Source organism: Dermacentor albipictus, unplaced genomic scaffold (assembly GCF_038994185.2).
Source record: "Dermacentor albipictus isolate Rhodes 1998 colony unplaced genomic scaffold, USDA_Dalb.pri_finalv2 scaffold_22, whole genome shotgun sequence".
NCBI classification, from domain to species: Eukaryota; Metazoa; Arthropoda; class Arachnida; order Ixodida; family Ixodidae; genus Dermacentor; species Dermacentor albipictus.
Window position 1 is genome coordinate 5,894,871 of NW_027225576.1, and position 14,554 is coordinate 5,909,424.

General features: G+C 43.8%; 1 protein-coding gene across 3 annotated transcripts in view; it reads left to right on the forward strand.

The window, feature by feature from the left end:
* Positions 1 to 14,554, forward strand: part of LOC139052362 (adhesion G-protein coupled receptor G6-like) — a 34,869-nt gene that overhangs the window by 1,853 nt on the left and 18,462 nt on the right. For all 3 annotated transcript variants that reach the window (XM_070529455.1, XM_070529456.1, XM_070529454.1), the window contains exons 2-5: positions 834 to 925; positions 3,359 to 3,791; positions 6,053 to 6,208; positions 6,781 to 6,905. In XM_070529455.1, coding sequence (XP_070385556.1) covers positions 834 to 925; positions 3,359 to 3,791; positions 6,053 to 6,208; positions 6,781 to 6,905 — 806 coding nt within the window. The remainder of the gene's footprint in view (positions 1 to 833; positions 926 to 3,358; positions 3,792 to 6,052; positions 6,209 to 6,780; positions 6,906 to 14,554) is intronic.

The window sequence follows — 14,554 nt, forward strand, 5'->3', positions numbered from 1 at the left end:
GCGTGTTAAGCAAGCCAAGACTAGCGGTAACCAAGCGTGGTAGGCAACGGTCCCACCCGAACTTCCCGCACCGTGACTTTACGGGTATCGGACAGTGTCTATGCCGCGTCTTGTTTATTGCTTATTGGCATAGAAATACTAAGTGGCATTATGTAAGAACGAAATACTGCGCCTAGCGTATTTCGGGAACTTTGACTGCGCAACAACATCCCAAATGCCAGAAAAAGCTTCGATATCTGTGATATCACGTTGTCGGGGCTAAGGTTTTGTTATGAACACTAGAAAGATATCTTTATTCTGTAGTAGTAATAACCATTTTGCCTCAAGAAATGAAATATTACAGTTTTGAAAACGCGCGTTTCGAGTTTATGGTAATTTGCAATGCTGCTTTTTGGTGTCCTTTTACTTCTTTCTGCCCGACATGGTCGGGTGCATTCCGCACAGATTGCGACAAAGCGAGATAGAAGATGGTTGAAGGCTGTCTCGCTACTACAGTAAAAAAGTTTCTTCGTTAGCTTTCTATTACGCGTGAAAGCGTACGTGTTTTACGTTGTTTTGGATTAACAGCAGGGAACATTGTTACGTCCGATTTACTTCAAGTAAAGATCTTTTTGCATTGTTTTTTTTTTCAGATCACCGCATGCTCTAACAGCTGAGCTGTCCTGTTGGCGAAGTACCTGAAAACGAGTATTTTAGGCGAGACATCCTAAGGCTAGAAATTTAAAAAAAATGTGGCTTACAAGGCAACTTAGGCTCCATTTCTTGCCGTTTGAAATTACATGTTTTTTTTTTTTGAAAGTCTATTACTGCCCTGGGTCTACATTATTTTTCAGACAGCAATGGAGATTGCATCAACAATCAGCCACGTATTGAAGGCTGACAGCCAGGCACTTCAACAGTCTCGTTCTGGCAACTCCACAAACAGGTACGGCGCGCCAGGAGCATACTGTGAAGGAAACTAGTTCATGAACTGGGTGCGTGGATCTTCACTGATCTGCTGGCATGCGAATCCTAATTGTCCATACAAAACGACCCAAGCTTACCTCAATCTGTTCATGACCACGTAAAGGTGATCAGAGATGCATGAGTTTGCACATATACCACATGGTTCTGTTTGTATAGTTTAAACAGATTGTTAAAAATTGCCAATGTTAAAACTTGTTGCGTAAATTTAAGTAAATTTGTAGAAGAGAAAGGAAAAAACAAGAGTGTTAAATTAAAATGTTCTTGTTTCCAAAGAAAAGATAAGGTAATTAACTTTACCTTCACTTTAGGGCATATGCCACGTTGCAGGAATGAAACCACGTAATACTGAAGTCGACTGCACTGAAAAAAAAATTGCGAGACTGCCTCTATTTCGAGATATCCTTCACCAAAATCTGCTAAAAATACATTGGCGTTGCGGGTAATATTGCCCTGAACTTCTGGAGCGAGGTTTTTCGCATTAAGTGGAACGCCAGGGTATGTCGTAACAGAATTTTGGGAAGGGCGTTTTGAGATGGGAGGCTATCCCTTTGATTTTTTGCAAAGTGTAAATGACTTTACTCCTAGTACGCTTATATTTCGCAAATCTAACATGTATCTTAAGGTGAATAAAGAGAAATATTGATTAGTGAGTGTTCCTTATCAATTTTCCTAAACATCTCGGCTTGAGTGCAAGTAATGTCCACTTGTTCAGGTAATCTACCAGATATGTCGAGTTGTGCTAATAAGTAAATAAATAAATAACATAATGTATCATTGGACTTCATTGTAAGAATTGAGTCATCATGCGAAACGAGTAAATGACCTAATAGCCGCCTTCCGGTATATATCACAGTCTTTACTCAGTTATAAAGTAAGTCTTTATTGAGAGGAAGCTTTACGTCGGGGCTAGCTCTAATTTCGACACCTTGACAGTTCCTCAAATCTGTTAAGGTTCTGCCTAACGGGGGCATATGTGCTTTTCAAATATGAGGCACATACGGTCTCTCTAGAGCTCTCTCAAACACACACGCACGAACGAACGAACGCCATATCGTTCATATCTGTCAGATATGGCACACACAAACGTATAGACAAAACAACACCCACACATAGACAAAGGCATATCTGAAATTTGAAAGAACAATGCATGAGGCATGTGCCATTCTGCTGATGATAGAGAATAATTTCAACAGCTGACATGACATTATATCACGGTCTCATGCTGCCGCAGACATTCAAAATGTTTATCGCCTAATTTTTATTATTGCAGAAACTTGGGGTTTAAACGAAAGGTATGCTCTGATGAATCACTAAATCATTTTTGTTTATTTTAAAGCAACCAATGTTAATAACCTTTTGCGTCTGTTCAAGGATATTATTTATGCGTTGTACATGTGTTTGAATGTACATGTAGCTCATGAGGTCAACATATTCAGTTTGATACTTAAGTGAAATGTAAAAATAGGGCAAAGAAGCCGCATCGCGCTGATAAAAAAATCATCCATATCTCTGAGATATGAATAAAACTCCGTGAAACCTAGAAAAATTAATTTGTGAGAAAGAATAGGGGACCATAGGATGTTGTTTCATCACTTACCCCTCATTTGCTCGTCGCGAAAGATTTCATCATAAAATTAGCAATGTCTTAGTACAGCGACAGAAAGGAGAAGGCAGCGGCGTTATTCATATATATATATATATATATATTCGGTCTTTAGTCGAACTATGCCTTGGGTACGAGACAAAGACAAAATTAACGCTGTCAGTAGAGAGAATACACTTCAACTGAAACAAACGGCATCGGGCGCTTGTTTTAGGTGCATTTTCCCCTTCGCTCTATTGAAGAATTGGAGGAGATGCCCTCCATCTGATCGTTTTGATATATTGTCGACTTAAGCTTGAAACATACATTTGTGCTCGATGTGCATTCTAGTTTTTATTATTTTATGAACGCCTTAAGATAACGACACGTGAAAAATAGGTTTCAAAATGATTAAATACCATGACGCTAGATGGCCAGAAATTAAAGTAAATTATTTTACTCAGGACTCTTCTCGGAAAAGAAATTACGCCGAGCTTGCGTTCAACGAAAGCCTGTGCGTAAGTTACTATCCTACATGGTCCCGTAAGTGTTCGTGCTTGATGCGTGGAACATCGTTTACGTACGTGTGAAGCGTGATATTTGTACGACTTGACGCAAGCGATTACGCCTTCGGATTTGCTGCGCACACACAAGAAGTACTGACGTCTTCAAAAAGGTATCGAATGCTCGAAGTGTTTCTTGTGGATCATGACACTCAAGTGCACCAATACCATAGGCCTGCTTCCTCACTCCAAAGCCACGGATAACGTTCTGACCAGGTCCTTCTCGCCCATCGCTCGCGTATCGCAGAATCCTCGCAGCCATAGAGGATGCCTCTGCAGGGCTCTCCTCGGTCACCGTTGTCATCAGTGGTTCCGTGGCACTGGGCAAGGTGGGCAGCGCAGAAGCTGCTCGAGGCATCGCCATCCACCTGCGAGACAATTCGACATACAGCTTCAGCGAGCCGCAAAGCCTGACCACGGGCACCGACGCGGCTTTCGTGCTCTCCGAAGCGAACGCGTCCGCGCCGCGCCTCGCCATTGCCTTGATCCGGGACAGCGCGCTGTTCCAGGAGATGGCGCCAAGGGACAACGAATCTGAGGTCGCAGTAAACGACGGAGACGCGGGCTTGGCCTACGAAGTGTGCACCTCCGTACTCCAGGTGAAATACGACACGGACGACGGCGCGGCACATTCGACCAGCAACGATGCCAGATTCAGCTTCTACTTTCGGCAGGCATGTGTAAGTGTTCTTCTAGTGCTACTCTTTCTACATCATAATGGCGGACTATATTTTCTGGCGTAGATGGGTCGGCACTAATCTTGCGTTGGTCACTATAGATGTGATCGGTGGATATGCATAAGGGCGATTATATAGGGTGACGATATACTTCAAGACAGGCATAGAAGTATGAAAAACGACTCATGCTTTGGTGTAGCGGCAGTTTGAAAAGAAAGCGCGAGATGTTCAAGCTTACGTAAAGAAAAGGAACATCTCCCGTAAAGCTCTTATTCTAATAATAGTCTTCTCCGTGTTATGAATGAGAGACCTTGCCTTTCTACAATAACGAGAGATCCGGCCTGAGAAAAGAATTCTATAGTGACCAGTTTGCCTTCCAGGCAGGAGAAAAGCGTCAAATTACTTACCAGATATTTGTGTAACATGTGCATCCCGAAATACTATGGAACCTTCTTCTTTAGAGGTGAAAAATCCCTCCTGTTTTCGACTGGTGTCCTTTTTGAGAAATTATCAGACCGCGAGACCAAGACTTTGGAATCAGGCGAGAAAGCTTACCATTTCCAGTGCAAAAACACTTCAAAACAGTTATTGCGCTCCTATTCTAGCCGTCATGTTTTAGTACTCAACCTGTCATTTTTTTTTTTGACAAAGCAGACACTTGCATTCTTCCGCGCAGATCGAATCTGAAGGTTCTTGTTTGTTCATTTGTGCTCCTGTAGTTCAAGAAATATATTCAAACTCTAGCATTTTGGCGTCCATGGATGCGCACATCCATGATATTTTGCCAGAATACTCCTTTAGTACACTAAAGGAGCATTCGCTAAACTAGAAAGCTGTTCCAAAAAAAGTGCTGATTTCTTTGTTTAGGCACCCATAAATGCTTTGTTTCATTCTCATTTTTCTCCGGTTATCTTTTCGAACTGGACAACACTAGGGAATCAGCTGGCATATATATAATGTTAATATTGTCTTGATGACATTCCTTAATTCAGTAGTGGGTCGCTGGCTATTCGCTACGAAAGCTTTAGGAGTGTTTTTCTCTGCGGTGTCCAGACAGGCAATTGTAACCTGTCCGGTGTTTCTCACGCTCTTCGATCATCCCGAGAACTAAACCTATAGTATTCACAAGCGCTCGTAGTATTTAGAGATTGGCTTTCTTTCTTTCTCTGAGCGGCAACTGCACTTTGCTTTCTCTATTGCTTCATTAGAACCTTCCAAAACAAGGTGCGAATAAGTGGCTTTTTAGAAGTGCAGACACACTGTTATCGCTTTTACAACAGAAGTTCAGTGTTTGAGAAAAAAATAAATTGTGCCTGTGAAGTGTGGAATGCCGTCATCAAATTACCGATGAAATCGCGGCACTAAGGAAAGGAATGCAAGGGAGCAATTTTGTAATTTAGAATAACCGATTTTCTAGAGGTAAAAAGTTTCCTTCCTAACAAGCCCACTGCGCTATCACCCTTGTACAAGCGGGAAACGTCAACTTTTGAAGGTTAATGTCTGCAACAACTTAAGTACTTATCTTACTACGAATCATAGAGCTACGGACTAAGAAATGGGCCGATCGTATTTGTTGCAGCGAGTTTGAGACCCGACACGACCCTAAGGTAGGAAAAGATAACGCATCAGCCATAGCCTCATTCAAACTAACGATCACCCCGACTTACGTCGAGCGTTGCAGCCACTACGTCGTGGTTACTTGTGCGAGGTAACGGATATACTACTTCCAGTGCTAAACCGTCCCTTCTACATAAAAAAACTAAGAAATTCGCGTAGTTAATAGCGTCGAGAAACTATGTGCGTGCTTGCGTGAACCGAAGAGGGATTCAGTGGGTGGTAGTGTTAGAGTGTAGCGAGCATATATGTGGGATATCATGCATGTTCTGAAACATTATTCGGTTCGACGGACATGTGGTGTAGCCGTTTGCGCCGTATCGGGTGCTCGGCTACTTAAAGCGCGTTGAATTCCATGGCAGTGCGTGCACACGCACACATTATGCTGCCCACTGGACACTCCGGTTCGTCCAACCACATTGGAATCCTATAGCGCTGGACAGAAGCTGTCGGCGATGATTGAGTTAAATGAATCAAAGCCTCACTAATAGTTTTTAGAAAACTATTAAATATTATTTTTTAATATAGTTTTTAGAAAACCCCTTCGCACGTTCCTTTTTTTATATATCTAGGACGTATTTTATTCTGCACGACTACCCCCAGAGAGCCAAGGTTTATCTAAACATAACTCTTGGATTTCTCCTTTCCAGGACATCGTTCCCGATGAAATTGAATGCGTATTCTGGGATGTGAACGAAAACGAGCGATTTGGTTCGTGGTCTGGCGACGGATGCGAGTACCTTGGGAATGCGCACGGATACCACCTGTGCAATTGCACACACTTGACTAGCTTCGCGGTGCTATTTGTGAGTAGCAACCGCAATGTCGTGGTCGTGCTTTCTTCAGTACAATTAGTATCTAGTTTATATCTTCACAAGAGCCGCTGAACTTTTTTGCGTAAATGCCGGAATCAGGGACATGAATTCACAGCGCAATTAATATCATTCTACTTCTACAGAGCTTTATGACACTTCGAACAATTCACTGCCTCCCCCCATCGACGTATTCAAATAAAGGCATATGTCCCAAAATCAGTACCTAACACAAAAGTGGAATTGTTTTGATACATGGATGACAAAACATGGATATCACAAAATAATGTAGCGATTATAATTAGTGGCTCTATCAAAAATAAATACACCCTATTAGTGCCTATGTAAGTGGTGCGAATATTGATTTGAAGTAAAAAGTGATGTTTCCAATAATGTACAATCTATTTAGCAGCGGAGCTCTCTTGATCTATTGAACTATCAACCGGCTTCTCAAAAACGTGCTTCATTATTTTGACCCTGCCTAAGTCTGCCAAAAACGTATTGTACTGTTACATCTGTAGTTTTTTTTATCAGGAAGACTGCTGATAATTACTACATGTTTGCAGAAATACGACAAAAGCAGGAGCGGAAGAAATGTGCACGATGCTATTCTCAGCTACCTGACCTTAATCGGAGTAGCCGTGTCAGGCTTAGGCCTGTTCATGGTGGTTCTGACATACATGTTTTTCAAGTAAGTAGCAAACTCTGAAAATTGTTGGTGATGTGTGCCTTAACGTTGAGTGCTGGAGGTTATGAGGTGCCACCTGCATTTATGCTTTTTCATCGGCTATTACGTCCTTCTAAGGTTGAGCAGTAGTTATAAACGAAGTAGTACATTTGTGGTAATATGACTGTAAAAAGAAACAAAAACACACTTGTCTTCAAGTTACTCCAGAACGAACTGTATTTGCAGAGTAGGTGGACGCTATTCTTTGTTGTTTATTTCACTATCGGTGAACATCTGAGGCGCCTTTCATACAGCACACTATTGCATTATAGAGCATAAACATAATAAAGGTACAGAGCACTATTTTGTGTAAGGACATTAAGAAATTGAACCGCTGAAAGTATGGTGTGCCAAGCTCTATAGACACACTCAATTGAATATATTGATGTCAGATGAACTGGTATTGTGCAGTTGCTGCAGCTGTGTGATGAGGTAAGATAGAGGGAACCTACTTGTTTTGAATGACGGAACCCGAAACTGCAACGATGCTAGTAACCCAGAACAGTCAATGAGCTCCAGAACGCTTTTTTTAGAAATTTGTCAAGCGCGAGTATATGTGCCATGCAAAGTGGGCATACATAAGTCAAGTAGCAGGCTTGAGAACTCATAGTACCAGCGTCGGTGAACTATTCTATGTAACAATATACTTGCAAGTACATGCAAGGCTATACCTTTACTGCCACGCTAATACAAAAGCGCAACGACGCAATGCAAGATGCGAGGCGTTGAATTAGAGGAGCCAGCGCCTGCTTTGTATATGCCATGTAGATATATGTTGTTCGTTCTTTTTAGAGTTCTGGTTCCGTCGCGGTGCCTGCATAGTATATAAAACAGAAGAGTGACCATGGCGCTAGTGGTGCTGTAAATTTCTCAATAGAGAGAGGAACTGTTTTGCCCAACCTATGACCATATATGCGACCGCTAGTTTGTGCCAGTGGACCTCCATTTGACGACTCGGTGACAGCACTGACGATGCTAGTTTTCTTCTTGACAGCAAAGAAACACTCAGCAAAGTTTTAAAGAAAACGGACTTTATGACGTTTCGAGTCCCCTACAGTTCTTTTGTTCCCATAAAAGCCAGAAACCTTGGGCCGTGCCTTATATACATAGTAGATGGCGCAGCGATCTGGTGTATAGCTCTGGTAGATTTCCACCTGTCCGATTTAGTGTGAGAGGCGTCGACTGGTTTGATGATTGCAAAAGAAGGCGGGATAATAGTGATTTCTCCGTGTTGATGACAGTCGCAGAATTCAAATCAATGTTGTGACCTGCGTTAAGGCGATGCTGAGCTAGCGTGTTGGCGGCGGTGTGTCCCTTAGCTACGTCATTTTGGTGCTGCTTGATGCGTAGTCTCAAGTTGCCTTTTTATCCGATGTACGATGCGCGGCAGTCTTCACGAGGTATCTTATATATCACTGCAGGGTGACGTTCACGTTCAAATGGGTCTTTCACGCGTACCAATTGGCTTTCCAACTTGCTTGATGGCACGTGTGTGACTTGTATGTCATAATTCCTGAAAATTCTTGCCAGGGTTTCACTTATGCTGGGAGCATAGGGAATAGGTGCAGTTTTCATACGACGAGTTGGTCTACCTTTGGGAGATACTGTGGAGCGGTGTCCCTGCTGACGTAGAAGTTGGTTAGGGTAGCCATTACCAGCGAGATCATTTTTAAAGCGAAGCATTCTTTGCCCCTTCATTCGACTTTCGCACTGCTGCTGTTGCTGCTGCTGCTGTCGCGCACACCACGTTGGAGGGTGGTTCAGAGAGTGTATATAGATGACAGCGGGAGTAAGAGAGAAAAGGCGACGAGAGAAACTCGTTTTCACCCCACCACGTCGAACGTGCACAATGCCCTCTGGAGCACCCTGGCCGTTCGTTGCCACATTAGCTGGACAGCTGTAATTATGGGCGCTATAACGTAAAACTATTCCAAACTTTTCTATTCCAATTCTGCTATCAGCCCTCCACGATTGGTGAAAAACTTTTTTCGACCATCCCCACTTCACCTGTCTGTCACGCGACGACACGAAAACCGCGATAGTTCCCTATCTGATATGATGTGTACACACTGATTATGCATGATTCGACAGAATAAAGAAAAACAGTTATTTCTGATTCGACCCCTTTTCGCCATTAGCCCTCGGCTATCGGTAAAAAGTTTTCGGGCTGCACCCACTTCACCTGCCTGTCACGCGACGTCACAAAACCGCACAAACTCACCGCGTCAAAGTGACGTGTACGCGATAAAGATGCATTAATATGCCGAACAAAACTGAATTTTCTTCGGAATAGCCACAGCCTGCCCCGTTCCAAAAGGAATAAAAGATGGCTGCCGCCGATCGCTGAGACTCTGGCTACTCACACCTGCTGGAGAGCATGGATGTATTTGCGTATAATAAAACTTCTTGCGTGGCCATGCAACGTTTTCGAGCACTTTCGGCACGTTTACCACCCCATTCGGCCAACTCTTCTTTGCTGAGGGTCAGCTTTAGCGTCATTCTTAAGCTTCCGTAGCATGCCGCCGTGATTTTCGACCAGCCACCACAAGATAAGTAAGGGAAAGCCGACCAATCGCAGACGCCGGCACCACCCTCTTCTTCCGGTTATCGGTTTTCAGTGCACTGGCTCTGCCCCAGCGAATCCCTCTCCACTTGAGCGTGCTCCTCGCCTCTTGTCAGCCAATTAGATACGACAAGCCGCTCAGTGTAGGCAATGTTATTCGTTTTTCAAGCAAACAAAAGTGACCTCCTATAAACGAGGAGAGTGTTTGATTGGTCTGTTCAGACAACACTGCGGGTGACCACCCGGTGCTTGCGTCAGTGGTTACGCAAATTTGACATCAGGAGATTGGAATAGAAACATATTGGAATAATTTTACGTTATAGGGCCCATATGTGACTCCCCTCAGAAGCATTGAAGAAACTGCAGCGCTTCCCTTTCTACTAACGTGCGATGGCAGAGGGAACACATATAGAACTGTAGAGAGGAGAAGATGGAGAGGGAGAAGAGGCAGTTCCAATATAAGAGATGGGGGAGGTGAGGTGAAAAGGCAAGGAAACTCCACTACTGTACGTATACCCAGGAATTCTGGACTTGCGTTTAGTTTCTATTTTCGCCACCACGTGGCGTATCAACCTTAAAGATTTGAAATTCGCGCCGTGACGTATGCCATGACGCTCAACTAAACAAAAAACAATAAAAAGAAGCACACCCCGAGACTGTTGCTTCCCCTCGGCACTTGGAAACGAGCGCGCTTATGTATCAGCGTTATCTTGAAGACGACCTGCTACCATAGAGAAACTGATTGCTGCTACTTGCTCGACTTGCAATGAATCGACGATTTTGCTAGACACCTTGCCAGACAGCTCGTCGGCATTCCGGGTGAGATGTCTGGCCGACATAACAGCTCCCGCAAAGCTTGCATTGGGTTCCCTTTCTTCGTTGTTTTTTCTGTTTATTTGTGCACGACTGGGGCCGCGGGCTTTGGTATAGTCAGCGTTATTTTTCTTGTGTTTTCTAAGAACCAGTGTGATTCAATAAGAGGAAGCTTTAGCTCGGGCCCTTCTTCGATGCCGGCTGCTCAAATACATGCAAAATGCGTAAATGATTTTTTGAGAAAATCGCTCAACCGATATGAATGAGAATTGTTGCATTCAAGAGAGAACGTTCGATCGCAGTGATTGCTGCAATAATAATTTTGAACTAGGCCATGGCATTATTGACAAGAATTATCGGCAATCGGCAAATTTGAAAAAGAAGTACGAAGTTTACAAATCCGTTAGTTAGGATAAAAACTGATATCGCATCCCTCTAAACTGCATCCCTTGGAGCATCTCAATCGGACAAATTCGATGTATGAATTTATAACTTATGTGAAGTTACAATGCCTGTTAAGATTTTGCGAATACCATATTCAGGAGTTAGGGGTGTATTTCAGGGTGGCATATGATATATCATTTTTGTCTGCATTAAATGAAATATTAGGTGCAGCTTAGAGAATTCCGATATCGTTTTTAGTTGCTGAGGTGCAGAGTCGTATACTTTGAGTATTGTTTCTTGAGATTTCGCATCTCTTTAGTATTTAGAAAAGTGGAAGCTAAATAAAAATTGGCTTTCTGAAATCTAATTTTAACTGTTTCTTTTAAGTTCAACACAACTCATGAATTGCGGTGCAGTGGTTGTAAGAAGAAAGGATTGATGATTTCCCAGGTAGGAGCTAAAGCTTCCCGTTAAGTTAGGTTTAGACTAATACTTTTGCTGAGAGAAGAAGCAAGACGAGTAGCGCATATACATTTTGGCGGCCGCAGTTCGATGGGGGCGAAATGCGAAGACACACGTGTACTTAGATTTAGGTGTACGTTAAAGATGCCCAGGTGGTCGAAATTTTCCATATTCCCCAACTACGCCGTGCCTCATAATCAGATCGTGGTCTTGTCACGTAAAACGCCATATTTTTTTTTATTTACAGAATGTACAGTAATTTACAGTAATTGACAAAGCCAAGCCTACAGCAGGCTAGTCATTAAAGCGTTCACTTCTTCAGACCTAAGCTCGTGCTCATGTTCCTCAGCTTTGTGCAGAGCTGTGCAACATATTTCCACTTGGCGTGGAAGCGCCGTCCCGATGCTTTTTAGGCAGAAAAGGACTGGTAGCGTTTTAGGCGGCTGACCTGAAAGACGTCATGGGAAGTCTGGATGAAGCGAGTAGTAGGTGTGACCGGAGACATGTCGCAGGGTTACGTAGGTTACCTGACAGAGGAGCCGCTAAGCGCCGGAGTAGCGGGACATCAGTTTTTCCGAGAAGCCGAAACAGTGGGTGCGAGATCGAAGAGAGACAAGATCCCCGAGAATATAATCGGCGTCCCGGTAACTACTGTCACAAATGCTTTTACTCTTGTTCTGAGAAGCACAAAGGCGACGGTGAGCAACTTGGCGTGTTTCTTGGGCTCGAGCAATGACATCGCTTGTATACTGAGACACGGACTCTTGAGGGGTAGGCAGTATTGTATTAAAAAAGCAATACTGAATCTCGGCCGCACAACAAATAAAATGGCGAGTAACGTGCAGTGTCGTGGCGTGATGAATTGTACGCTAATATGACAAACGGGCGAGCAGTATCCCACTCACGATGGTCATCAGAAACAGACACGAAGAGCGTGTCTGTTACTATTCGATGAAGCCGCTCTGTAAGACCACTGGTCTGCATGCGGATGACATGCATTAGTAAATTTATGCTTGGTAGAATAAGGACGGAGGAAGTCGCCCACATCTGGATGGATGGCTGGATGTTATGAGCATCCCCTTTGGAACGAGGTGGTGGGTTGCGCCACCAAGCTCTTTCTATTATACAGCCTAATGTCCTACCTAGGTTAAACAATAAAAAAGTACTATGGACTACCACACCCAAATTTTCTGATCCCCTTTTGCGAAATGTGCTTTTGTACGTCTCCGTTTTTTCTCGTTTCCCTACTTTACTTCCACCAATCCTCCAATCGCCTCTTACTAATGCCTATTGCGGACATGTTTACTTTTGCACTGCTCCCGCTTAACCCAAGGGCTTCAAGCAGACCAGTGTGCCTCAATCGACTGCTGGGTAGACGTCTTCACATTCTAATAAACCATGCTCCATAGTTTCCCTAGCTTTACCGCAGCAAGCACATGCTTCTTCTTCCTTCTTATATCAGGCTTTATAGTAACGTGTTCTAAGGCATCCCGATCTCGCTTCGAAAAGTAATGAGCTTCCGTCTGAGTTATCATAAATGGTTTCTTTCCTGATTTCGTTTTTTTCCCCTGAAGTAGTTACTCATGGCAGGTTTCTTTTCCATTGCCGCCACCCATGAGATTATTTCAGGCTCTCTGACTTTCAGCTTGACGTTCTTTGTTGCTGTGTTGCCCACCCTACAGGCCGCATACTTGCTGGTAAGTTTCCTAGTTCTTTTCCTCCACTGCGAATCAATGTTTTTTCTGTACAGATATCTCAACACTCTCCCAGCCCATTTACTTTCTTCCATATTTCTCAGCCGTTCTCCATACTCAATTTTACTGCGAGCTTCCCTCACTTCAACACTAGTCCAGCTCGTATCACCCTGCACAGCTTCATTTGTAGTCTTCCCGTGAGCGCCCAATGCGAGGCGATCCACTGACCTTTGGTTCCCATCGAGTCCTGATTGTATCCCTGATTTAGAGCAAACAACCACCTTTCCAAAAGTAAGTCCTGGAACCATTACACCTTTCCACATACCTCGGAGGATCTCGTCCTCCGAGGTAAAGAGAAAGGAGCGACCCCTGTCGGTAAAAAGTTGACGAGGAGCGCCGGGGCGAACAAGGACGTTGTGCATTACAACAGTAAGTAGGCTACGCCAGTTGTATCCGCCGTGCTTGCTCCGTGACCATGGTGTTGGGCTGTTGGGCTGTAGAGCACGAGGGAGCGGGAACGAATCCCGGCCACGGCGGCCGTTTTTCGATGGGGGCTAAATGCGAAAACACCCGTGGATTTAGATTTAGGTGCACGTTAAAGATCCCCAGGTTACGAAATTCCCGGAGTGCTCCACTACGGCGTGTCTCATAATCGGAAAGTGGTTTTGGAATGTAAAACCCCATAATTGAATTACCATTACCTTCTCAATGCCAACAGTATTAAACCGCTTTAAGTTTAAATTTGGCGCCTCTTCAATTCATTGTGCCCTCTGGCAGGAAGGTGCAAAACGATTTCCTCCTGTAGTGGGACTTCACCGCCCTTGTCTGACCTGTTTCAACTGCTTTAACGCACCACCAATGTTCTGACTAAGTGCCAAAATACACATGTTGTTAGAAGGGGCTACCCACTTGTTGTAGACAGTTGAAACTTTTTGACCCTCAGCTGATATTCTGAAATATTATTTTCAAAAAACATTTTCCCATTGAGTTACACTTGTGCGTTGCTGTGAAGTTCCGAAGGAGAATGTCCAGAATTCCTGGACATGACAGCGGATGCGGGGAAACAGGATGAGCTTAAGTTCAAAATACGGTACAGTACATTGCTGCTATTTCTGAAAAATAAACGCCATGCAAATATGTCAAGCAGGCAACTTACGGAGGGCGCGCAGAAGCAGAGCCGCATTAATTAAAGCGCACCGCAGGGTCCAGGAAACACTGCGAAAGCGGTTGACCGTCGAATCAACACTTCTGTGGCCGCCGCATTAGCTTTGCGGCTATGGTATTGCTAGAGGTCGTGGATTTAATCCCAATCACGGCAGCCGCATTTCAACGTGGGAGAAATAGAAAAAGCACGTGCAATTACATCTTGGGACATGTTAACGAACATCACAGTGTGAAAATTAATCCGGAGTCCAGCACGACAGCTTGCCTCTTAAACCAAGTGTGGTTTTGGCACGCATAGCCTCATAATCCAAGTTTAATACTTCTGTCACAATGCGATGTGACAGGTGAGGAAATGACAACGCTCAACCCTCTCAGAAGTTATAAAATATGGCGCACAACAACGTCTCAAGCAAACACCTCTCCCTTCGTGTTCTGTGTACTACGCAGATAAACAGCAGTGACGCACGCAAGGTAATGTTTAACATCAACACACTACTCTCGTGTTAGCCCAAACGGTGAAGAAATTAAGCTTT